Source organism: Chiroxiphia lanceolata, chromosome 6 (assembly GCF_009829145.1).
Source record: "Chiroxiphia lanceolata isolate bChiLan1 chromosome 6, bChiLan1.pri, whole genome shotgun sequence".
NCBI lineage: Eukaryota > Metazoa > Chordata > Aves > Passeriformes > Pipridae > Chiroxiphia > Chiroxiphia lanceolata.
Window position 1 is genome coordinate 50906532 of NC_045642.1, and position 23972 is coordinate 50930503.

A 23972-nucleotide genomic window follows, 5' to 3' on the forward strand; every position below is an offset into this window, starting at 1 on the left:
CTTTTACCCAGTTGGAGCAGATATCAGCACAGTTGCTGAGTTGGCTTTCCTTGTGGCCGTTAAATTCTGTGTTCTTTGTGTCCTTTATCAGTGACACATTCTTCTCCCCAGGCTTTGCTAACCTCCCCCTAGGTCTGAGATAACACCCAGACAATAGTACCACTTCTATCTTATCTCAAGTTCCCGCTGTGGTGGCTTAATTTACAGCCCAAGTTCCAGGTATCCACAGAGGCATATTTGGGGGGGCTTTGATGGTCATTGGTGGTCGCTGATGCCATCTGTCCCATAACTTGGGGTGATCTTTGTTTGATACATATATGAGCAGTTTCTCCTTTACACAGTTTGCCACAGTGGGAATTTTTGTCCAGATGCATTAACCAGATCTGACCTCGACCAGGCTGGGAGTTAGTGCCATCCTGTCCTTCCCTTCTGTGATTAGCTCATGGCAAAGTCCTTCTGTGGCCTTAACAGTATTTGAGACAGGCAACTGTGCTCTTTAAATCCTTACAGTGTGGAAGGTCTCATGCTACCTGTAATGTCTTCTAATTTTAGTGTTTCTTGTGATTAATAACAAGCTGTTGAATTCAACTGAGTTGAGGTAGTTTTTATTACGAAGTTTTACATTGTAAGTAGATACGATAAAATCACATATACAGATAAAATACACTGATGTTACAACTTGTCATCACTTTATATGATGTTTTGCTTATTAAAGATTGACTAAGACTTTCCTTATTTTTATGTTTCTTAAATATTACAAAAATAACAAAAGGTTCATTTTTCACCAAAAAAGTCTAGATCACAAATCTGTGCATTTATTCCCACTGCTGGTAAAGGCAAGTTCTTTTACATGGAAATATATAATGTCTAGGATCTTTACAACATGAGAATTATTTAATAATGTTGTTTTATCTTAAAAATTTCAAAGATAGCAGTCTTAATTTAAAAGACTTCCTTGAAAGTTTTTGTTCTTTAGATGATTTAAAAATCTTTTTTTTCCTCTGTAAAACCCTCCTCACCATTGATCCAAGCAGTAACATGTATGTCCAAGTACACAGGCAAATTTATGGTGCTACACAATAATGGTCAGAAAAAATATGTGGGTTAATCATGATGTGTGGTTAGGAAAACATTTAAATAGTTCACAGATCTATTTTTTTTTAATTGTGTATCAAAATGAAAGTAAAGATATTGTAAAATCATTAACCCAGTCTTTCCCACTCCTTTAGGCAGATAAATGCAAATATAATGCAATTGAAAAAATAGCTTCAGTGAATTTCAGAGTTATTTCTTCTTGAAAATAGAAAATTGAAACATGAGTTATCCCGTTCATTTACTTGATTTACATAACTTCCAATTCTTTTAAGTCTTAAATTGTTTTAGAATTTCCATTCAAATGTAAACAGATCAATTCTAATTGAGCAATGGGGGTTTTTTTAAATAAGAAACTGCAGGATATGCAACAATTGATCTAGTTACAAACTTTGAGTGATATAGTTAATACACCTTGTATATTTAGTACACAAGTAATCAAGTTTCAGTGTAAACCTGTATCCCAACTGCAGTACCAGATTTTAATAAAAACTTTCTTGCTGATTTTACTTTACAGAACAAAAATAAATTTTCAACTTGTGTTGTTGCCTCAGGACATCAATACGGAGCTGAGGAAGGAGTCTTCCACTATCTTTTTAAGGTAGACATCCAACTACACTTGAAGAATCATTTAATTTCTAGAGGCAAACTGAACTGGAATTGAATGTGTCTTTAGCAGCTTTGGTATCATAAGTTTAATACTTTCATGAGCAGAACTGATTATTTGAAATATTCTAGCTACAGTGAAAGTAGTTTTCACCTCTTTGGCTCTATTTTTTTTTAGATTTTTTCTGTTTTTTTTGGCAGTATCTCCATATGTACTTTACAGTGAGAACATGTCTGTCATATCAATGGAATCCAGAAAAATGCCTTTCTTCTCAACACTACAGTCTCTTTTTTCCCCCCAAGTATTTGTCTTTTGGGGGAATACAAAATAATATTTTTCAAGATGAAAGAATATTCTTTAAAAAAAAAGACTTCTTGCTTTCAGTAGGTTGCCAATCAGTATTTCTCAAAAATTGGTTTTTTTTTCTGCAGTTCCATTAATCACACAATAAACTGAACTTTAAATCCTGAATTTATAGATTTCCCTAGTAAAGAAATGCTCCTTTTTTAGTTAAAAGTAACCTTTTTCTCTTCACTTCACTCTCTGTATTTTCAGATGTGTTGGCTTAGTGAGACTCCTGAAATACCTGTTTTTGGGGATGGAAAGAATTTTATTCCAACCATTCATATTCTTGATTTAGCAGCGTAAGTGCAAAAAGTTCCCCGGGGCAACAACTGATACCAGCTAGATCACAAATCCAAATCCATGAGAGAGTACTGAGGCTTTTAAACTGGGTGGGTTGGTTTAAGGTCACTCTTTGGCCCTTTTTGCTGGGTCAAACAGAGCTTCTTTAGTACTAAATGTGCCTTCTGGAAACCTTACATGACTCTTGCGCTGGTACTGCGCTTTTAAGAAATGATGAGCCTTACTTGACTTAGAGTGTGATACCAGTTAACTGGCACAGAACTGGAAATGGACTGGGGACTCTATAGCAGGCTAAGATAATATCTTCTACAGATGCTACTTTTTATCCTTTCAACTTCTTTCTAAATAAAATATCCAACTGTGCTTTATTAAGTAAAATATATATGAAAATGTCATGCTCTGAAATGTTCTGCAAGAATGTATAGCCTCCTGGTAGTGTTCCTGAAATTTATTTAACAGCAAAAGCCAAGTACGCTTCTGTAAGTGCTGGCCCTGGCCATACTTGCTGTGTTTCAGAGTGTTGCAAAATGTAGCAGACCACAGACCAGAAGTTCAGTATATACTTGCAGTGGATACATCCAAGCACACACTTGAAGAACTAGTAAAGGTAAGAGATTTGAGAAAGGTATGAGATTTTGAATCCTTTTTTTCCCTTAAGATATCTCTAAGGTTTTAAAAACTCTAGATTTTACTGAAGTAGAATTTCCAAGGTCTTCCTGAATTATCTTATGTAGTAAATTACATGGAAGATTATTTTGAAATCCTCCAAGACTTCTGCCCTTTAAACAGAATACATTACTTGGGCCTAATTTTGCGGAATTGATTTTTGAGATATTATCATTAATTTAAGGAGAAACTTTGTGTAAGAAAGTTCTGGTGAATTTTTATGGAATTCACAGTACTGTAATTAGGTACTCAAAGCCTTTACAAAGTCTTTACCCCTTGTTTTGTGGAAGATACCTTTTTTTTCCACACATTTTGAAGTGAGGGTTTTTTTGTCATATCGAAGTGTGTTTAATGGAACACAGTGTTAGGGAGCTCACAAGAAGATGAAATCTGTGCTTTGGTTTGGGTGAATACACAGGGTCTCATTGAAAAGTTGGTAGTTGAAGAGCCATTCTGTAAGAGAGACCATAATGCAGTTAGTCAATATTCCTATGAAAGAAGCAAAGGTCAAAGGAAATTTTAAAGCTGTGATCAGCCACAAGAAAGAATATTATATTTAAAAATGGTCACAAAAGAAATTAAAAATATAAAATACTTGTAGGAAAAGGGTAGAGGCTATTGAAACTTACATTATTAGCCATGTAAGTCCATTTCATCTACTTATTAAAAAAATTTGAGAAAGTGAAAATTAAAATTAGCACAGTTAACCTGTAGGTTGAGGAAAACAAGATGGCAGACTTCCAAAAGTCCAGATGAATACAGTAAAAAAATTTTAAAAAATTATCTGGCAGGATAAGTGAAAAACATTACTATCAGGAAAGACTCAAAATTAATATTATTATTTTCAAACAGTTGGAAAAGCCTGCCAGAAAATCTATAAGGCAAATTGATGATTGTGGTATAAAAGTATCACTTAGGGAAGACAAGGACATAGCAGAGATACTTTGTAATAGGCATAAGAATTTGGAAGCCTATCAATGCTTTAGGATTTCTTAGTGGATAACTTGTTAGAGGGTCTGTATAAAACTAAAGTAGCTATAGAAAAGATTATAAAATGCACTGGCAAAATGAACACAAAGAAGTCACCAGAGTCCTATGGAATTTACTGAAGATGACTCAAATAGCTCCAAGATGAAATACCTCTGAATTGCAAATTCACACATGCAACCTGCTGTTTAGCACTGTCCTGGCACTTGAAGACTGGAGGATGATAAATGTAGTGCCAATGTAAAAAGAGAGGTTCCTGAAATATTTTGGGAATTACAAGCCAATATACCTAATAAGGTCAGCTAACAACTAGATATATTGTAAGAAATTATAACAAATTAAATGCATAAGAGGAGACCCAGATACATACAATTCTATTTGGGAAGAGCCAATGTGACTTTTGTAAAATGCTTTCATGAGAAATACTTTCAAAAACGTGCTCTCAAATACTTTGGGAATCTCCTGGATTTCTATACTACTAGTAGTCAATGTGGGTAAGGGTGAACAAGATGATGTATTCTACTTGATTTTCCCAAAGGCTTTCAAAAAGTGTTTCACCAGTAGCTGTTGAGAAGCAGCTAGACGCCAAAGGGAGTGGCTTGTGTCCTTTCATGGGTGTGTGGTTGTTTAGAAATGGGAAATAGAGGGCAGGAGTAAGTGGACAGCTTTTGTGGGTGGGAAGTTGCCAGTGGAGAGAGTGCTGCAAAGTTATCTTGGCAGGGGAGTTGTCTGTACCAGCCCCGGGGAAGACTGGAAAGGCACACGGGAGAGAAACATCTTGAGAATTATAGCTGAAAATAGTTGAAGATTAGAAGAGTATTTGGAAGGAGTATCATATATGTTTTTCCCGTGCTTATTTTCATTGGAGACAGAATGTTGGAATACATGTAGATTTGATCTGATGGTCTATATCAATGTTTATGATTTTATGGAATCTAATGGGGTTTAAATCTATTTTAAAGGACTGTAGGAGTAACTAATAATTTCTGTTTAATGATGAAATGCTAATGATATATGGAGAGTTATCAGTGGCATTGATCTGAAAACCTTTCCCGGCTGTTAACAGAAATAAACACTTCAGGAACTTGAAGTGAAAAGTGCTGGCAAATAATATAGATCTCAAAGTAGATCTTAAGCACTAGGAAGTTGTACATTGACTTAAGGACTTCATAAAACTTTTCTGTGGTTTTGGGTTGTTTGTTTCTTTGTTTTATTTTTTTATTGCAGGTACTAAAGAGAAAGTGTTATATAGCAAACAAAAGCTATTTAATGCTAACATTAAAATTAATATACTGTTCTTAGATCTATTTCAAATCAGTACCCTGATTTTTCAGGTACAGTGAAACATAAAATTTAAAGCACACATTTTATTCACACAAATCCTGTTGAATTTTTTTCTAAGAATCTGATTTGTTAAATGTTTTTGGTTTTATTTGTGGGCTTTTTTTGATTTTTTTTTTTGATAGTGTATCAGTAAAAATGTTGGACCAGGAAACATTCAGAAGATTTCTAAAGAAGATGCATTCCTGAGCAAAGATTTAACAGTCAGTACTTTTCTTTCTTTTATTACTTCAGGAAAATACATAAGCTTAAAGTAAAATGTCATTAAATATACAATTTCTTTTTTTATTTCACCAGAAAAATTTAACTACAAAATATGCCCAAAAATGTATAATTTAAATTTAGAAAATAAACAAAGAATAATTTAACCATCATAGAACAGACTACTTTAAGGAGTTACAATTTGATTTAAAAACAAAAACAAAAACAAAAACAAAAAACAAACACTGAAGCACTGATGTTGCTGCTCCCCTTAGCATACTGGAGCACTCTGACAAAACCTACACCTAATGATAAAAATAGCAAAAAAAAAGTTAATAATAAAGTGCTGCTGAAGGTGATGAACACAGCATACATAAATTATGTTATGTTCATCCCCTACTTCATAGGAGAAATGAACAAATTACAATCCAAGTAGTTTTAAGATGGCATTTGATAAATTTATGAAAGAAGTGATTCCTTGCAATTACATGAAACCTTTACATTGTACAGAATAATTACTTAGTGTTTCATGTTCTAATAGTTCATGAGAACACTCAAATACAACTATACACTGAAAAAGAATACTTTTAAAAATCTTAAAATATCTGTTTTGCTTTACATGTAAATCTTCTTTCCCTATGATTTAGCTCTTTGTATTGTCCCTGTTCATTCTGGTTTCTAGCTTCAGCTAATTGTTCTTTTAACATGCATAGCTTAAGTCTGTAAATAAGTGTAGCTCTATCCCTCAGCAAATGCATTTAGATATGTTGCTTGTGAACCTGCAAATGGAATCTAATGTTCTGAAAGATGCTTTCGACATTAACTGGGTTGCTGAGGCAGGACTGGTAGAGAACATTGAACAAGTTGTCAAGGAATACAAGCAAAGTCGAGGATTACAGGTAATACTTTGTTGTATACTATTTTAAAGTGCACCTTTCTTTCTTTTTCCCCAATAGAAATGGTTATATAAACACAGGCTTTAATTTGTTTAACGAAAAATACATAGAAAACTGACATAGATGCAAATTAAGTGAACATAAAACCCAAAAATGAAATTGTAGAAGTTAAATGAGGCAATATTAATTAAAACAACAATGATTAAGTTTTATTTCTTTTATGCCTAAAACTGAAATTCTGTTAATGTAAATTAGCTTAATGATGGAGAAGCTGCTGTTCTGAAGGTAATTTATTCATACAATGGTGCTCTCAGTATATTTTGCTTCAAGAATACAATAAGGGCATCTTTTATTTAAGCTTTTTTATGATAGTCAGTAGTTAGGTGAGTATTTTGTGTCCTTCTTTATATTTAGTGAGTCAGGATATTCAGTTGCAGTGTACCCTTCATTTTACCCTGCTCTGTTGTGTAATTTACTGGACAACTTTGCTGTTTCCTGTGTTAGCTTGATATTTAGAACTTCTGCATTCAACTGTACAGGGAGGCTTATTGAAAAGTGCAGAAAAATGCTTGTATACATTTGAATATTGATTGGTATGTTAAGGCTGTTCAGCATATCTAAATCTTGTTCAGACTTCAAATGAGAGTTCAGGGCATGTAAAACAAAATACGGCTACTATTGTTCAAGGTTGTTCATTAAAGTCCCTGCATAGCTCTGAAAGGATTATCTGATCTGTATTTGGGTTAAACCACTGAATCTGAGTACATACACATCCAATTAAAAAAAAATCAGTACAAAATACAGACCTACCAAGTAACAAAGAGAAGGAAGGCTGTCTCTGTTGCTACTCTTAAATTTTCAGAGTGTGTGCTGTCAGATTTACTAAAGTAAGAGAGGCTGTTAATTATGTATGATTTTGAGTTTGTTGCATAATATGTTTAATAAGTGCATACTGGAATCTTAATTAAATTTACTCATCCTCAGGCTGGTTGGCTGAAATGAGAAATCATTAATATCTTCAGAGTGTGATGGGTCTGAAATTTTTGAGGTGCAAATAATCATTGTGATGACAGCAAATCTACCACAGTTGGGAAATAGAACTATCGCACGTTTATAATATAATATCTGCCACCTCATTCCAAAATTCACTGGATCCTATCTGTGGGATTCTTTTTCATCTCTTTGGATTATTCAAACACTAATTAGCCACGCTGATCTGTTAGTCTACTGAATAGAAGCGTGCTTTCTCTCCAGCAGTAAAATTCTACATTTAAGTAACTGTGTTACGCAGAGCCTGTGGGTGATATAGGAGATATTCAGTGAGAAATAAATAAATTGATAGAACCAAAATATATTTTCAGTTTTAATTATAAATGCTATTAGTTATATTAAAAAGATCATCTCTTTTACATAAAAACATCTGTATTGTTTGAATGATGTCATATCTTCATCTTTTTTTTTTCCAGCCTCTCAAAGTTTACATTCATGGTCCTCCCGCAGTTGGCAAATCTACCATTGCTCAGGAGCTCTGCAAACATTATAGGCTACATTACATTAAGATAGATGATGTGATTTCTGAAAAAATTGCACATCTGGTGCGTTGTTGTTTTCTAATGTTCCTATTATTTTAATTTCTGTGATTTTAAAATGTTTGATATCATTTCAAATTAGTTATAACCCCATTATTTTAGAATGAAAATATCTTTTTACATACTGATCACTTCTGGAGGTTGCACTGAACTCTTTTTAGAGGCTGAGGGTTGCTCAGTATCTCACTGTCCAAGAGAGACATGAAAGGAATTGTTTCATTTTTGTTTATTTTTTTGCATCTGCATATAAAATAAGTCGGCTGTGGAATTTCTGAGCCTATTCATATTTCTGTTCTTGTCATCAGGAGAAAATTGTGGCTAAAGAACAGGACACTGGAGTAGAGGAGGGGGAAGATGAAGTAGAGGAGCAAGGCGAAAACGTAGAAGCAGCACTGGAGTTATTAGATGGAATAAAAGAAAACATGGAGCTGAATAAAGGTAGGAAATACAAAATTATAGTTACTATAATAAAGATAACTACTGCAACCCTATGCAAATGGAAAATCAGGAAATAAATTTGTGCTCTAGAACTTTTACTTCCTATTAAAAGCAAAAATAATGTCCTTTCCATTTGTATGTACCTTATTTAAAAATAAAATACGTTTTACATTATACATTAATGTGGTGGCTTGACTCTGGCTGAATACCAGGTGCTCACCAAAGCTGCTCTGTCACTTTCCTCCTCAACTGGACAGGGTGAGAGAAAATATAATGAAAGATCCCACAAGTCAAGATAAGGACAGGGAGGGAGCACTCACTCATTATTGTCATGGGCAAAACTCAGCTTGGGGAAATTACTTAATTTCATTACCAATCAAAATCAGAGCAGGATGATGGGAAGTAAAACAAATCTTAAAAATACCTTCCTCCCACCCTCCCTTCTCTCCCATATTTAACTTTATTCCCAATTCTCTGCCTCCTCTCCCAAGCAGCGCAGGGAGATGCAAATGGGGGTTGTGGTCAGTTCACCATATGTTGTTTCTGCTGCTGCTCCCTCCCTGGGGAGAGGAGTCCTACCCCTGCTCCAGTGTGGTGTCCCTCTCACAGGCAACAGTTCCTCTGTGAACCTCTCCATTGTGGGGACTCCCCCTGGACTACATGCTACAGCTCCAGCATGGGCCCCTTCCAAGAGGTGCAGTCCTTCAAGAACAGGCTGCTCCATCATGGATTTCCCATGGGGTCTCAAGTCCTACCAGCAAACCTGCTCTAGCATGGGTTCCTTTCTCCATGGGTCCACAGGTCCTGCCAGGAGCCTGCTCCAGGATGGGCTTCCCATGCAGTCACAACCTTCTTCTGGGCATCCGCCTACTCCCTGTGGGCCTCCTCCATGGGCTGCACATGGGTCTCTGCCCCCTCCATGTATCTCCATGATCTACAGGGTGACAGTCTGTCTCACCATGGTCTTCACCACAGGCTGCAGCTGGATCTTTGCTTTGGCACCTGGAACACTTCCCTCCCCTTTTCTTCGCTGTCCTGGGCGTCTGCAGGGCTCTCACAGGTTCTCCCGTCTCTCCTCTCTGGCCACATTTAACTTCTATGCAATGACTTTCTCTCTTCTTAAATATGTTATCACAGAGGTGTTACTACCATCTCTGCTTGACTTCCTTGGCCAGTGCCAGCTCTGTCCTGGAGCCGGCTGGCATTGCCTCTGTTGTACATGGGAGAAGCTTCTACCGGCTTAACAGAAAAGCCAACCCTGTAACATCCCTGGTTACCAAAACCTAGTCATTCAAATCCAATGCAATTATATACCTTGTCTATTAAAAACAATACATATTTTTAAATACTTTGGTGCATCTTTCTACTTCTGATTTTTTTGATAACATTATGTTTTCATCTCAGAGCAGAGAGCATAATTTATATAATATAAAATAGAAGGTTGGTAAAGTGTATGTTTACCAATCTTGCAAAAATAAAAATATTCTAGTAAAAAGGAGCATTAGTGCAGTCATATGAGATTTTGGATGGGATTTAAGTACCTTATACATCATTAGAAAGTAAATTGTATTTACTGAAGCTGGGAAAGAATTTTAAAGTTTGCAGATTGAAAAAGGTCCATAAAATTACCATTATTGAGAAGTATTAGTTATGATCTATATGTGAACAAAGTCATGTTGTTTTTGACTCAGTGCTTAAGATTTTCCATGTTGTATAAAGTGATCCCTAGTAAAAACGCATTCTATCACTAAAGGTTTACCTGATTTGGATCTTGTGTTTGCTAAGCAAGGAACTTGTAACACACCCAGAAGCTTCAGTAATGAGATCTATGGCAGTATCTCTTCTACATGCTTTGATTTGTTACTTAAAATAATAATGACTTTTAGAATAATAACATACTTCTATGGTTATAAATATCTAAGACTTTTAATAGCCAAAGTAAAATAAAGTAGGAAGCTAGAGCAAATGTTTACAAAAGGACAAAAACTCAGGTCAAACCAAACTTTTCACTTCCACATATTTTCTCCACAATATAGGACAAATTAATAAACCAATTCATATTTCAATCTATTCATCTGAAAATGAAACTAGTGAAGTCAATCTCACTTCTTTTTTGCAAAACTATCTTTAGGACTTACTGTTAAATGTAAAAAGAAAATTATTGCTTTGTCTTATGTTTTTTTCTATAAATACTTCTTTACTGCTTCTATTAAAATCTGATTGTATTATCCTAAATAAAACTAATTTCACGTTTAGTATTCCTGAAGTTCTAATATTTATATCCCTGTAAACACAAATGTGATTTTATAGCTACATATTCATATTCCATAAATCATTGTCAACACGTAATATACAAATTGTAACCCAAAATATATAACTTTTTTAGGGTCTAAGTAGAAATTTCTCTGATAAATGAATTTGAATGTTAGTAAAATAATTTCAGATACCTTGATTATATAAACTAGGTACCTATTAAACTTTTTTGTCTTAGGTCGCCTAGATGATCAGTTTATTGTTACAATTGTGAAGGATAAACTCAAGTCTATGCCCTGTAAGAATCAGGGATATGTTTTAGATGGGTTCCCAGAGACCTACAGTCAGGCCATGGAACTTTTTAGCGGTGAGTACTGCTGCTTTTGCTTTAGTTACTGCCTTTGGTTTTATTGCTGCTAATATTGTCATTATTGTTATTGTTCTCAGTGCCATACTAATTGAATTGTATCAGCACTGTAATGACTGTGATGCAGGATACAAACCAAAGTTGTTTACACATGATTGTTAGAACACAAGAAAGATTGTAATCCAATTTTTTTAATTTATGCACAAGACAGTTTTCAGGCTCTCCTTCCCAGCAGAGTAATAAGTAAATGCACAAACATGGAAGATATTTTCATGCTTTGTGTTAGCCTATTCTCCTTAAGCAAGCTCTACAGCAGAATTTCTTCATAATATTTAAGGGCCACTGAATGAGGGGATCCAGCCAGTGCATCAATACATATTTTGTGAGCCAGATTAGAGTGGGTTTATTAGATCAGCTACAGTAGATATGACTTCAGAGACGCTCTGCAACACACCTTTCAAATTGAGAGCAGGCACCATCCATACATTAAGACCAAGATTAAGAGTTATCTTCATATTTAAATTACAACGTGAGGTTTGAGGGAAAAGAAAAACCAGTCTTGTTCAGCTTAGTATGCTGTTCTGCAAGTGGTCATGCTCAGCTGATGCTCTTCAGGCAGTTTTACTGACTATTCAGAACAGCATATACTAAGCAGCAGAAAACATTTTAAACATACAACTGTAAAACACTTCTACTCACTGTTCTGAGCCTTGTCTCTGTTTTTGGCAGAATAATGTACTTAGCAAGGGCAGAGCCCAAAGACAGGGTGGCAGTTTTGTAGTTGAACATGTTCTAAAATGGTGTACGCATGTACATACTGCTGCTGTGTAGGTAAAACAATTACTGGTAGAATTCTGTGGTGGCTGGCAACATAAATTACTTACTGAGTTCTCTGAACTGGTTCAAGGGTAGATTGATTTCCAGCTATTAGTATAATCAGGATATAGACAAACCTATGTTTGTACTGGACACATTTTTAGCAAATATAGTGATATTGTTGCTTCAAATGAAAATATTGATAATTTCTTACTTTGTTTTAGCGGAAGATGAGGACGAAGAAGAAGAAACAAAAAGCAAAATACCTAAATGTCATAAAATAATCACACCTGGTAAGTTTGATGGATTTCTTTTTAAATAAACTGAGGAGATTTGAAATACTGCTGCCACCAACGAGAAGTCTAAAATATCACTCCATCTGTTCCTATTGAAGTTAACTTAAATATCTATTTCATGTAATATCACTGCCTTCTTATTCGAAAGAGAACAATTAACCACAGAATCATTTAGATTGGAAAAAACCACTAAGAACATCAAGTCCAACTGTTAACCCAGCGCTGTTAAGTCCATCACTAAACCCTGTCCCTAAGTGCCACATCTTCCTATCCCTTAAATACCTTCAGGCATGGTGACTCAACCACTTCTCTAGACAGCCTGTTCCAATGCTTGACAGCCCTTTTGGTGAATAAATTTTTCTTAATCGAAAGGAAGGGTTTGGTTTGGTTTGTGGATATTTTATTCTTTTTCTTCTTTTTTCTTTTTTTTTTTTTCTGAAAATGCCATCAACTGTTAGCTGATAATAATATGTTCTTCTTCACAGAATTTGTTTTTTCTTTGACTGCATCTGATGAATTCCTTATAAACAGAGTAACAAATCTGCCAGAGAGTGTCGTTGCTGGGACTCATTATACCCAGGACAGGTTCCCACAATCTCTGAAACTCTTCCGAGATTCGAACACAGATGATACGACGGTTCTCAACTATTTTGATGAACTTGAAATACATCCTCAGTTTATTGGTATGAAATAATAGAATTAGTAGGTAAAATATATAAAAAAAATTTGTTGTTACAAATTTAACGCTTGCAAAAATCATATAATAACTGTACATATATAGATAATGTTTTTATTAATATTGCAGATTGCACATACAACAAACATGTAATTATATAACCTGCAAAAAAATGTTCTTGTACAGTTAGCTTGTTTTTGAAAACTGGGGGTTTAGTTATTTATTTTTGTAGGCTAAATTATTAGAGTAATTTTATGACTTAGGTTACAGACCTCTGCACTTGTGTCCTTCCAGATAGGTGTAGGTGTAATAGTACATTTTCATGGACTTTCAATATTATAGTTGCTTATATTTTTTTTTTTTTAGACTTATCCTTAGATGCCATTGTTGTTCACAAAAATCGAATTTGTTACCTGGTGTGCAACAAGCCAATAATTACACACTCAAGAGACACTGAGTTGCACAAGCCTGGGTTCTCAGTAGTATTCCACAAATCAAACACTCTAACTACCAAAACTTTTTACTATTTATACATTTTAGCAAACAAAAGAATTAGTATTCATAGGCTAAAACTTACATAGTTCTTTTATTAATCAGTATTCTGTCTTCTATTGGTTATGCTAATTAGTCCACATGCTCAGTCTCTCTCTTCTTTTGAGCTGGTGGGTTTCTTGGGTCAGTGGGCTGTGAGTGAATGGTCATGATCTCCCCCTGCTGGAATTACCTTTTACCTAGTTGGAGCTGATATAAGTACAATTACTAGGTCGGCTTTATTAGTTTCTTCCTCATCTTGGGAGTTCTGCCAGATGTCCTTGTGGCCCATGAATTTTGCATTCTTTGTGTCCTCTATCAGTGGTACAACCTTCTCCCCAAGCTTTGTTGTGTCTGAGATTGAAGCATGTCCAGCCTTAAACCATAACAAGGCAATTCCACCAACAAGTAATTTGTCTTTCTAACACATAGACATCACTTGGATCTTGCTTGTGAGCGGCTCTCTGTTTCACAGATTAAATCTCCCTTCTTGTTGATTACACTTGAAAGTATACAAAGATCAAACATCAAAGAACATCCTTTCTCAAGAAAATTTTCACTGTGGAATTTAAGTAATTCTACAATGGAAAGTAAATTCAAGAAGTGGTAAATATTAAGGTCTGATGCCATCAATTGGTCACATTTTTAGCCTATATACTTCTGGATATGCAAGTAATGGCGCTGTCCAAGACCGTTTTATTTTGGTAGGGACTATAAAATGTATAATCTGATAAAATATTGCACTGTTTTCTGCTAAGAATTATGCCTAAAGATTATTCTTAAACTCTAGTCCATTCCAAATATGCAAACTCACCTGCCTACTGATTTTAACTATTGAGGTATCACAGCTGTGATGTTTCAGATGATTTTCACATTCAGTTTACAGTATTGATTCGCATTTCCAAATGAGCATCATCTTTAGGTCCTGTTTGTCTCAGAACTGTCTCCTTACCTATGTTCATATTGCTGATTGTTACCCACTGAAGCATGCAAGCATATTGCTTCTAGTGAAAAATGGTAAGGACAGATTACAAAGACAACCACTGAGGAACCTTTGGCTCAGCCCATACTCTCCGTTCTAGCTGACGTTCCAGTTGGATCATGAGATGCATAGAATTAAGTAGCACTGGATTTATTCAGAGAGCCAACTGCTTTCTCAGTCATATTCTGAAGAAGGGGTTAAAAATTGTGTTTGGTTTGTTTGATATTGACTCAATAAGTTTTCTTCTACCTTAATTTTAGAAAATCATAACATATGGTTTTATGTATCATTTTTATGATTATTATCTTTTTCTGAGTCTGAAATATGATTAGTAGGAAGGAGTAGGCTTCAAGATTCTGTAAACCTTACTTTGCTACTATGAATCACTGCATGAAGGCTGCAAGTTGGTTATCTTGTATCTTGTTTTCCTCATCTGCAAGTCTGGGATGGTGACACAGGCATGTTAGATATTCTAAAGAAAGGCATGTTAAAGTTATAACAGCAATTTCCTTTGAAGACCTTAATTTGCTAACTCCTTTTCTGGTGTTTTTTCCTCTCCATTAACATCAGTGCTAACTTAATCTTTCATTTAAAAGGCATTTATTTTTGACGATAAATGTAGTTAATTATGATTGCTGTAATATGTTCATTGTATTCTTCTGTTGCCAAGAAAAAACATGCAGCCTTTGAGACCTCAAATTCAATGCTGGTATTAGCAATACTATAAGTGATTAGAAAAGTGATTTTCATTGTAATTTGTATATCCAGGTGCAGTTAAAATTTTGGAAACATTGGACTGCTTGTCATAGCAAATTTATTATTTCTTTAACTTGAAATCCTTCAGGAATGCAATTCCTGATTTTTTGAAAGAAGAAGCTGTAAAAGAATTTTATCATTTAGAATTATGTGAGCTTTCTCCTCAATTCATGGGAAGAGTTAGGACTTCGGGTCCAAATCACAAACACTTCAACTGTTGAGAGAATGATGTTAGTATTTGATAGCTATCTTCTGCCTGAATCAGTGATCAGAAAGAACCGGGAAGAACGCTTTGCCAATAACTTTCCAAATAACTTCCTAAAGCAGAGAACTGTGAAGCAGGGACTACTGAATTCTCATCTAAATTCTATATTCTAGTTGTTTGTCTTTTTCCCTTTGTCTGCTTCCTCTCCTCACCCATTTCTGTTCTTTTACATCTTCCTCTTCTTGCCTCTGAACCAGCCCTTTATCTCTGTATTCTCTACCTCAAATGCCCACTCTTCTCATTTCCCTGTACATTTCTGTACCTTTTCTGCCTTCCCATACTGGAACTAGAAATCTCTGGAGAAAGTCTTCATTCTTCCATAGTTTTTCTTTTCCTTCATCCTTGTCAAGTTTAACGTGCAAGTAACCTCCAGAAATTAAAAGGGAGAAGGAATAGAATGAAAGAGGTCTTGCTCAGTCTCTGTGTTCCTACCTGAAGCTACAGATTTGATTTGTAAGTATAACATAGTTATACTAGGTGGACTAGAGATAGGTCTGTATATTTGTAAGTTTATATGAGTGAAAACTTTGGAGTTTGTGCCTAACAACCTATCCTGTAGCTTTTTATGCATCTGGATAAACTGACAAAAGATTGGTATCAGGAACATCTCTGATAGTTGATTGAGCTCATTTGCATGTTTCAAAACCTGGGCAAGCTGCAACTAATAAATGACAGTCATAAAAATTATTTTAATACATTTCTTCCTTACATCATCTTAAAATGCAAATTATTTTAGCTGAAACTAGTAAAGAAAATCAGATTTAGAAAGCTTCAGTCTGTGTAGCAAAAAATTGACGCTTACAAGCAACTGAAAACAACATCTTATACCTGAAAATTCAAACTACATGAACACCATATATTTTTAGGTCCTGCAGTTATTTACTAATAGCCACTGATAATTGACAAAACCCTTGAAATGCTTTCTCTTGTATTGTTTAAAAGATGTACCCATATATGAAGATCCTGAGAACAGATTTATTGTGCAAAAGATCATCAAAGAAATTGGAGAACCTCGGAATTATGGCTTGACAGATGAAGAAAAGGAGATTTTGGAACGCAAAGCAGCCGAGGAACGCCTTGCCAAAGAAGCTCAAGAAAAAGCTGAACAAGAGCGTAAAGAAGCTGAGGAACATGCTGAAAGGATGGCAAGACTGGAAGAGTGGGTAGGTTAACACATATTTTTGGAAAACCACTATTATTTGTATGTTTAAATGACTTCAAGAAATCTTTATGTAAATACACTTGAGAAGTATGGCATAAATTCTCTTGTGTCTTATATCATACTTTAGATCTGGGGAAGACTATCTTCACATTTTGGAGCCCATCCTACAGAATATAGTCTCTTTTTTATTACAGATGCAGCATTTTTTCCATGTCTTTAAAATACTTCTATGGTGCTCTTGTTGGTGGTGCTGTACTCTAGTTCTTACATTTTACCACTTATAAATATCTACTATAATCAATGGTAATTTTCCATATCAAGTCTTCTAGGACTTTTGCATTTTGCTCATTTTACTTCCAAGCAGCTGACCAAGTCTTAATTATCAAACTAAATTTTTAACTTAACACTGATCAACATTCCAATCTCTGCTGTAGAAAGGTTTCTGAACCTGCAAGAATATGTGTAAGAGCTGAGTCCTCAGTTCAGTAAAGACTACCTGATGCAGTTTGAAGGATGATTTTCATTGGCTAATAATGTGATAAGTACTTGGCATTCAGGCTACCTGACCTCATATGATTTGCACATGATGCTTTTTCCTTATTTACTTTGCCACACCTAACGACATTTTAGGTAAACAACCTGAAGTGCATGCTGTAAGAATGTTCTCGTTCACACCCAAAGTCAGGTTGTTCCCCCAGAAGGCAGATCTATTGTCTTCTTTTAGAACTATTTAAAACCGAACTGATCATTCCGCAGATAAGTCCTTTTCTTATATTCGAATGTCCATACACATCTATGGGGAAATAATACACTGAAATTACTCACTTCTAAGGAAATATTTACATTCTTCTGATGTTGGCTTGTAAACAAGGATTTTTTTGTTATCTCTGTGCTTATTTTCAGCTTCATTCAACATTAAATAGCATTTTGTACTCTGTAAAATATTTAGGGATAGTTAACACACTTTTAGCTAAAATCAGTCCAAAGGCATCTACCTTTAAAAGAGCGAACTCTGCGTTACTCAAAGCTAAACCAGGTGTTTATATAAAATGTGTGCTTAAGATTATCCTTCTAAATAGGCAGATGCTCAGGAATGTAAGCAACTGTTCATTTGACATTGAGACTGTAGATTAACTGCTGTCTCTGAGTAGTGACCAAAGACCACTTGCGAGATTTATTCAATAGCACTCCTGGATTGGGTGAATAAGGTATTTTATTTTACACATATACTATTATATGCATTTTATTATTATATATTCTCTGAGGTGATCAGTGATAGGACCCAAAGGAATGGCCTGATGTTGTGTCAGAGGAGGTTTAGCCTGGATATTAGAAAAAAGTTCTTCACCCAGAGGCTGGTTGAGCACTGGAACCAGCTCCCCAGGTCACAGCACCAAGCCTGATACAATTCAAGAAGCGTTTGGACAATACTCTCAGGCACGTGGTGTCATACTTGGGGATGGTCCTGTGCAGGGCTGAGTTGGACTTGATGATCCTTGTGGGTCCCTTCCAACTTGGCATATTCTGTGATTCTGTGATTAGTGTATCAGTTTTATCTGAACATTGCTTTTGTATTATGCCTTGCATATAGAAAAGCAGTCTTCAGAGTATCATGTTTGCTGTATCAATTTACATCAGGCTACTGAGGAATAAAATGAGAGAAGAGAGGACAATAAAAATGAGTTGGAATAATCTTTGCCTAAAGCTACTGCAAATATGCATGCTACTAAGTGCTCCTGAATAGAAGAAAGAAAAATTTGCAGCAGTTTTATTTCCTCACTCCTCCTATTTTTTGAATGTAATACTTGTATTTGATTTAACCTGAATTTGGGAATAAATTTAGCTGGTGTAAACAAATGTAAATCACGGTGGTTTTATTCTAACTCTCAAATCCCTCAAAAACATCAATGAAGTAAAAATAAAACAAAACAAAGAAACCAAACACAACACAATTTACCATTTTAATATTTAAAGAGCCAGGGCTCTCTTCTGAGTAAAAATACTCTCTTTTCTCTCCAGTTCAAAGAACCCTCAACAAACTATCTGCATTTGCAATAGTACTATTTTTTGAAGTGCTACTGTGTATTCCAACCATTTTGCTAAATACCATATGGAAATAGGACCATTGGAAGACTTCAGAATAAATCTCCTTTTAGGTATTAAAGAAGAAAAATAAAATAATTTTACTAAGGAGGTTACTTCAGTGGTCATCATGTTCAATTCTTTGTCCTCAGTGTGTCATGTGCTCTATATTTAATAAACAGTTGATATTTTTTCCTGTCAAGTTGTGTTTTAAAGTTCTACCCACAGCTTCTAACACTAATTTTTTTCCTCTAAGCCATAATCATTATGTAGACAAGTGCTATTTGGTAGATGTTATAAGTCTTATTATTGATTTTTTTTTTCACTACTTTTAGAATAAACAGATGGAGGAAGTGAAAAGACAAGAACAAGAGTTATTGGAGGCCCAGTCCATTCCACTACGAAACTATTTAATGAAGAATGTCATGCCGACACTTATGCAAGGGATAAATGAATGCTGTAGGATCAGGCCAGAAGACCCAGTCAATTTTCTGGTAAGGTGATTACCTTTTATTTCTTAAATATATTTCAGTATTCATCTAGACCCAAAGGACTAACAAAAGGACTTAAATTTTTTTTCCCCACTGTCATAATAACAAACTAATTAATGACTAGTATCTGCAATTCTGGTGAACAGCAATTATAGTGAAAATTAACATGCAGCAACTACTCTTTGTGGGTTCAGTTGATACTGTGTATCAAGTAAGGGCATAATCCAGTTTAATGAAACAGTAATAGGGCAAGAATCACTATTAGAATCTGCTTCCCTTTGGTAGGTGCAGTGCAGATCTTATGTACCCTGACAATTCTGCTGTGACATAGGAAGCCTGCAAGTTAAAGAAACTTTTAACACTAGGCTCTCATCTCCATTAGGCTCATTGGCACAAATCAGTTATGATATTTGGTAGCTTGAGCCAGGTGCCACTAAAGACATTCCAGGGCAATTACACCCTTACAATCTACACTCCCAGGACAGTCTGGACTAACAGCCATGTAGGGACTCGGGGCTTATTGCTCTCTGTTGTTTTGCTGTTTGGTTACCAAGTGGTTGTTAAGTGATCCCCTTCACACCCCCTTAGATGGGTTTCAGAGGCAGTTTCGATCTGTTCTGTAGTCCATGCTGTACTATGGTTGTTACAGTTCATATGCCACAATCTATGGGCTGTCTACTCCAGCTATTAATTTTTAAGCAATTTTTAGGGTGCAGCTTTGTCTATTCTGACTATTATTAATGTTCATATTGTTAGCACCAGGTTTCACTGTGATCCATCTTTGACTTACACAACATAATCGTATAGTTCAGATAAAGTTCAACTTGTGTGCTAACAGTTCTAGCTGCTTATGTCTACTTTCAAATGATATAAAATTTGTAACCCTTCAGAAAGGGGGACGTGACTCTCCATCCACCCCTCTTGGCACAACCAAACATATTGTTGTAATGATGAATGCAAGCTCTGTGGTAATTCCCTTCACAGTACAGAGACAAATTAATGAGAAAATCCCTTAGGACATTCATAGAATAATTCCAATTGCAAATGACCTCAGGAAGTTATCCATTTCAACTTTCGGCTGAAAGCAGGGTCAGCATTGCATTCAGACAGTAATTCAGGTGCTATAAAGTTATTGCTGTGCTGCTGTTCCCCTGCACATCCTAGACAAGTTATTAAGAAGCTGAAACAGAGCATTTTATTAACCAAGCAAAAGCTTAAGATGAAAGCAACAGTGTTGCAATGCCAATGTTCAGGCACTAAGGAGTGTTTTCCTACTTTAACCATTTTTTGAGTGACAATTATCTGTAGCTATATGAGCATGAGATCTTCCCTAATGACTGCCTAGCTTTTAAGAATCAGTATCATCTGCTCTTCTGGGTCCAGAAATCAGGCACTACGGTATTCCCTAGGCTTTCCCATGGAGTGACAAATACTGTTATAAATGGCTCACTTCCTTCTCTTGCCCATGACAGAAACGGGGTGACTGCTACCAAGAGGGAGAATGAGGTCAATGGCATTTTGGGTGGTATTTGTAGGAAAGAGATTTCTTTGACATAACTGCCAGAAATTACATTTTAGAGCCATATAATACTTTCTGCGATTTTTTTTAAGCAATGTTTTCCACTATATCTTTGTTATTTTGCATACATTTCAAAGTTGGAGATATAAAAATAATTGTAACTTTGAAACTCTTCTGTTTATAGGCAGAATATCTCTTCAAGAACAGTCCTGATATTGACTGGAATAATCGTTAAATCCTAGCAGCAATGGGAATTGTGAAATAAAAATGCAGAAAATTCCTAATACATTTTAGATAAAAATACTTAGTTTCTGAAATTATTTTTGGTTAGGCTTATTACGTAATCTTCCTTTTTATTTCTCATACTTTATTACTACGTTGTATTGGGTTTTTAATATTTCTTTTACAAAAGTTTCATTTACTGCACATATTGATTAATCCATTTACACATCTGTATTTCATAGGTCTGTTTGAAAATGTGAACCATAAGAATCTGTTATCTCTTCAAAACCTTCCTCCTGGATTTGTTTTCAGATGTACATTCTATTTAAGCAATATACTATTTTCCTAATCCATAGTGAATGTAAGCAGCCAGCTTGAGAAAAACTATTATTAAAAAAAAAAAAAAGTGTTTTTACTGAAAATGGAAATAAATAGAAGCAGCAAGTTCTCTTATTTCCCCTCCTGGCTACCAAGAGGCAGAAAGTCACACAATATAGTCTTCTCATGCTGCACTGAAGAGTGACTTGTAAACAGTTTCCCAGCACAGGTATGTCAAAAAACCTGTGTTTTACTTTGGTATCCAACATACGGGGCTAGTTCTCATTTAATTATCCTCAGCATTCAATATTACATGTTTTTTATAGATTCTTGAAGAACATAGACTTTACAGCTTGTGGCTGTCATTCCCAATTTTATTGACTTCATCCAGCTCTTGCAGAAACAGTATCTATGCTGACTGAGCTGAAACTGATAGCACCCGTGGGGTCAGAAGACAAGGACCCTTTGGGAGAAATGGGGGGGGGGGAAGAGGAAGAACTGAAAGAATGGTGATATAGAAGCACCTATTTTATCGGTAACTTTTAGTATCAGAATTTTTAGAACGCCCAATGATCTTATTCAGATATATTAATATTTTTACACACTATGAGTCTTATTTCATCTGTTTTCACACAGTCACACAGATAAATCAGTGACGATAGCCAGGAACAAAGTTCAGAACCATCCTCTCCTACTCTAAAGAAACAGATTTTTTTACTATCTATATATCTTATATACTGGCAGCTCAGGTTACCATTTATTGTGTGAGGCAGTTGAAGATGAAATAATCGGTAGTTTCAGAGAATTTTTTAGTTTGAAAGTCCTATTTTTCAGATTAGAGATGAAAACCAGGCACTGACAAAATAAGGTAAACCAGGAGGTTTTCTGTAGAGTTATTGTGATGTATTTGCCTCTCTAAAAATAAAGTTTTGAGCTGATCTATAAATTGTGACTTTTTTTTTTTTAATTCAATTTCCCGAAATTTTATGCAGACTGTTACGGGCAGAGGTTTCAAAAAACAGTTACTAGGAAAGAGTCTGTCTGTTCTGTGTAGGGCACGAATAAAATGCATCGGGTACGGGTTCCCAAAGCCAGGCGCGGGGCCCCTTTGCGGGGGCCCCTTTGCGGGAGCCCCTTCCCGTCCCTCAGGGACCGCCCGGCACGAGGCCGCCCCGCGGCCGTTGGCGCTTTGTTTTCAAACCGCGGCCGGCGCCGGCGGGACTACATCCCCCAGCGTGCCCCGCGGTGCCGCCCTCCCGCCTGCGCACGCGCGGCCGTGCGAGCGTGCGCGCCGTGCGGGGGTGTCCACGGCGCTGCGTCAGGCCCCCCCCGGGCCGGGACGTTGCTGTGGTAGCGCCCGGGCGCCATGTTAGAAGGCCGGAGGGGAAGAGGCGAGTGAAGCGGCGGCGGCGGCCGGGCCCGGCACAGCCGCTCCCTCCTCTCCCGGGGCCTGGCCCCGGCCCGTGCCATGGTCGCGGCTCCCGCCGCTCCGCGGGACGAGTGACCGGTCCTCAGGCGGCAGCGGTGGGGGAGGACGCAGAGGAAGAGGAGGAGGGAGAAGGGGACGACGCGGCGGCGGTGGTGGCGGCGGCGGCGGAGGAGGAGGAGGAGGGGCTGGAGAGACGATGCCGTTGTAAGTCGGGAGCTCGCGGGGCGCGCTCGGGGCCCGCGCTGTGCCGGCCCGGGCCCTCCCTGCCGGGCTCGGGCCCTTCCCCCCGCGCCGCTTCCGCTGCCGCAGTGTGCGGGCCTGGGGCCGCTGCGGCCGCGCCGGAGCGCCGCGCTCTCCTTCTCGCCCCCTCCGGCCCCCCCATGGCCGTGAGCCCCGGAGGACACGCCGATGTGGCTTTTGCGCTGTTGTTGTTGTCTCCGCCGCCGCGACCCCGCAGCGGCGGCGTGTGGGGCCGGGCGGCCGCGTGCGGTGCCCCCCCCCCCCCCCCCCCCGCCGGGTCAGGGCGCAAGGAGGGGCGAGACCGCGTGTTCGTCCCTTCCTCGCCCTGCCCGCCGGGGGTGAAGCGCTTTTTCTCCTGAGAACCCCTGCGAAGCCTCTTCCCCCGCGGCCGCGCGGGCGGTTTTTCCCCGATCCGGGGGGCAGCAGAGCCCGAGCCGCGGGTTCCAGCGGGCGCCCCGAGCGCATCCGGCTGCCCTTGGAACCCCCCGCCCCCGGCGGGACCGGGCAGCGCCCCCGGCCGGCAGCGCGGGCAGTGGGGCCGTGTGTCCCCCCCCATCCCTACCGGGAACCCGGGGGCTCGTGCTTTGGACCTGCCGTGCCTGCCGTGCCGTGACCCTGCCCGCAGTCAGGAATGACCAAGTGTGGCATTATTCATTCCAGTTTGTTCGCAGATTTCTATCAATCCCATACCCTGCGTTTTTTTTTTCCCTCTTCCTTTTTTTTCTAGCTTACTGACGTTTTGATGACTCCTGTTTGAGACGACAAAACTTTCAGCTCCTCACTTCTCTAGTTCATAATCTTATTATTTTATTACTCTAAAAATCGAGGGAACCAGTGATGTGTAGGTGGACAAGTGACTTTTAAGAATAAAGCATATTTATATGCTAGGTTCAGTTGGTCTGTTTGTTTTTTATTGAAGGAAGAAAAGGGATTATTCAATATTTTTTTTCACTGTTATTACTTGGATTTATTCACTGTTGTTTTAAATATGTAAACTTTAGGTGAAGGATAGCCATGCTTGCCTGTTGTGGTTGTTTAATTCAGTCTGCAATACTGCAAAGTTAGTCATGGGGTGGATAACACAGTAGAAACTTACCCGAAAGAG

General features: G+C 37.4%; 2 protein-coding genes across 6 annotated transcripts in view; both read left to right on the forward strand.

Moving 5' to 3' along the window:
- The window catches only part of AK7 (adenylate kinase 7), a 29239-nt gene extending 7101 nt beyond the window's left edge, over window positions 1-22138 (forward strand). The window contains exons 6-18 of one of the 2 annotated variants that reach the window (XM_032691865.1): window positions 1610-1693; window positions 2255-2343; window positions 2861-2951; window positions 5464-5541; window positions 6289-6438; window positions 7902-8030; window positions 8330-8462; window positions 10954-11082; window positions 12123-12191; window positions 12680-12877; window positions 16347-16567; window positions 18984-19147; window positions 20843-22138. In XM_032691865.1, the coding sequence (XP_032547756.1) occupies window positions 1610-1693; window positions 2255-2343; window positions 2861-2951; window positions 5464-5541; window positions 6289-6438; window positions 7902-8030; window positions 8330-8462; window positions 10954-11082; window positions 12123-12191; window positions 12680-12877; window positions 16347-16567; window positions 18984-19147; window positions 20843-20900 (1593 nt within the window). In that variant the 3' untranslated portion in view covers window positions 20901-22138. The remainder of the gene's footprint in view (window positions 1-1609; window positions 1694-2254; window positions 2344-2860; window positions 2952-5463; window positions 5542-6288; window positions 6439-7901; window positions 8031-8329; window positions 8463-10953; window positions 11083-12122; window positions 12192-12679; window positions 12878-16346; window positions 16568-18983; window positions 19148-20842) is intronic. The other variant, XM_032691866.1, reaches the window with a different exon arrangement.
- A 365-nt stretch (window positions 22139-22503) lies between these two features.
- PAPOLA (poly(A) polymerase alpha) overlaps window positions 22504-23972 on the forward strand; it is a 44888-nt gene continuing 43419 nt past the window's right edge. For 2 of the 4 annotated variants that reach the window (XM_032690173.1, XM_032690174.1), the window contains exon 1: window positions 22505-22831. In XM_032690173.1, the coding sequence (XP_032546064.1) occupies window positions 22824-22831 (8 nt within the window). In that variant the 5' untranslated portion in view covers window positions 22505-22823. Of the gene's footprint in view, window positions 22832-23972 lie in introns of all 4 variants that reach the window. The other 2 variants (XM_032690176.1, XM_032690175.1) reach the window with 2 other exon arrangements.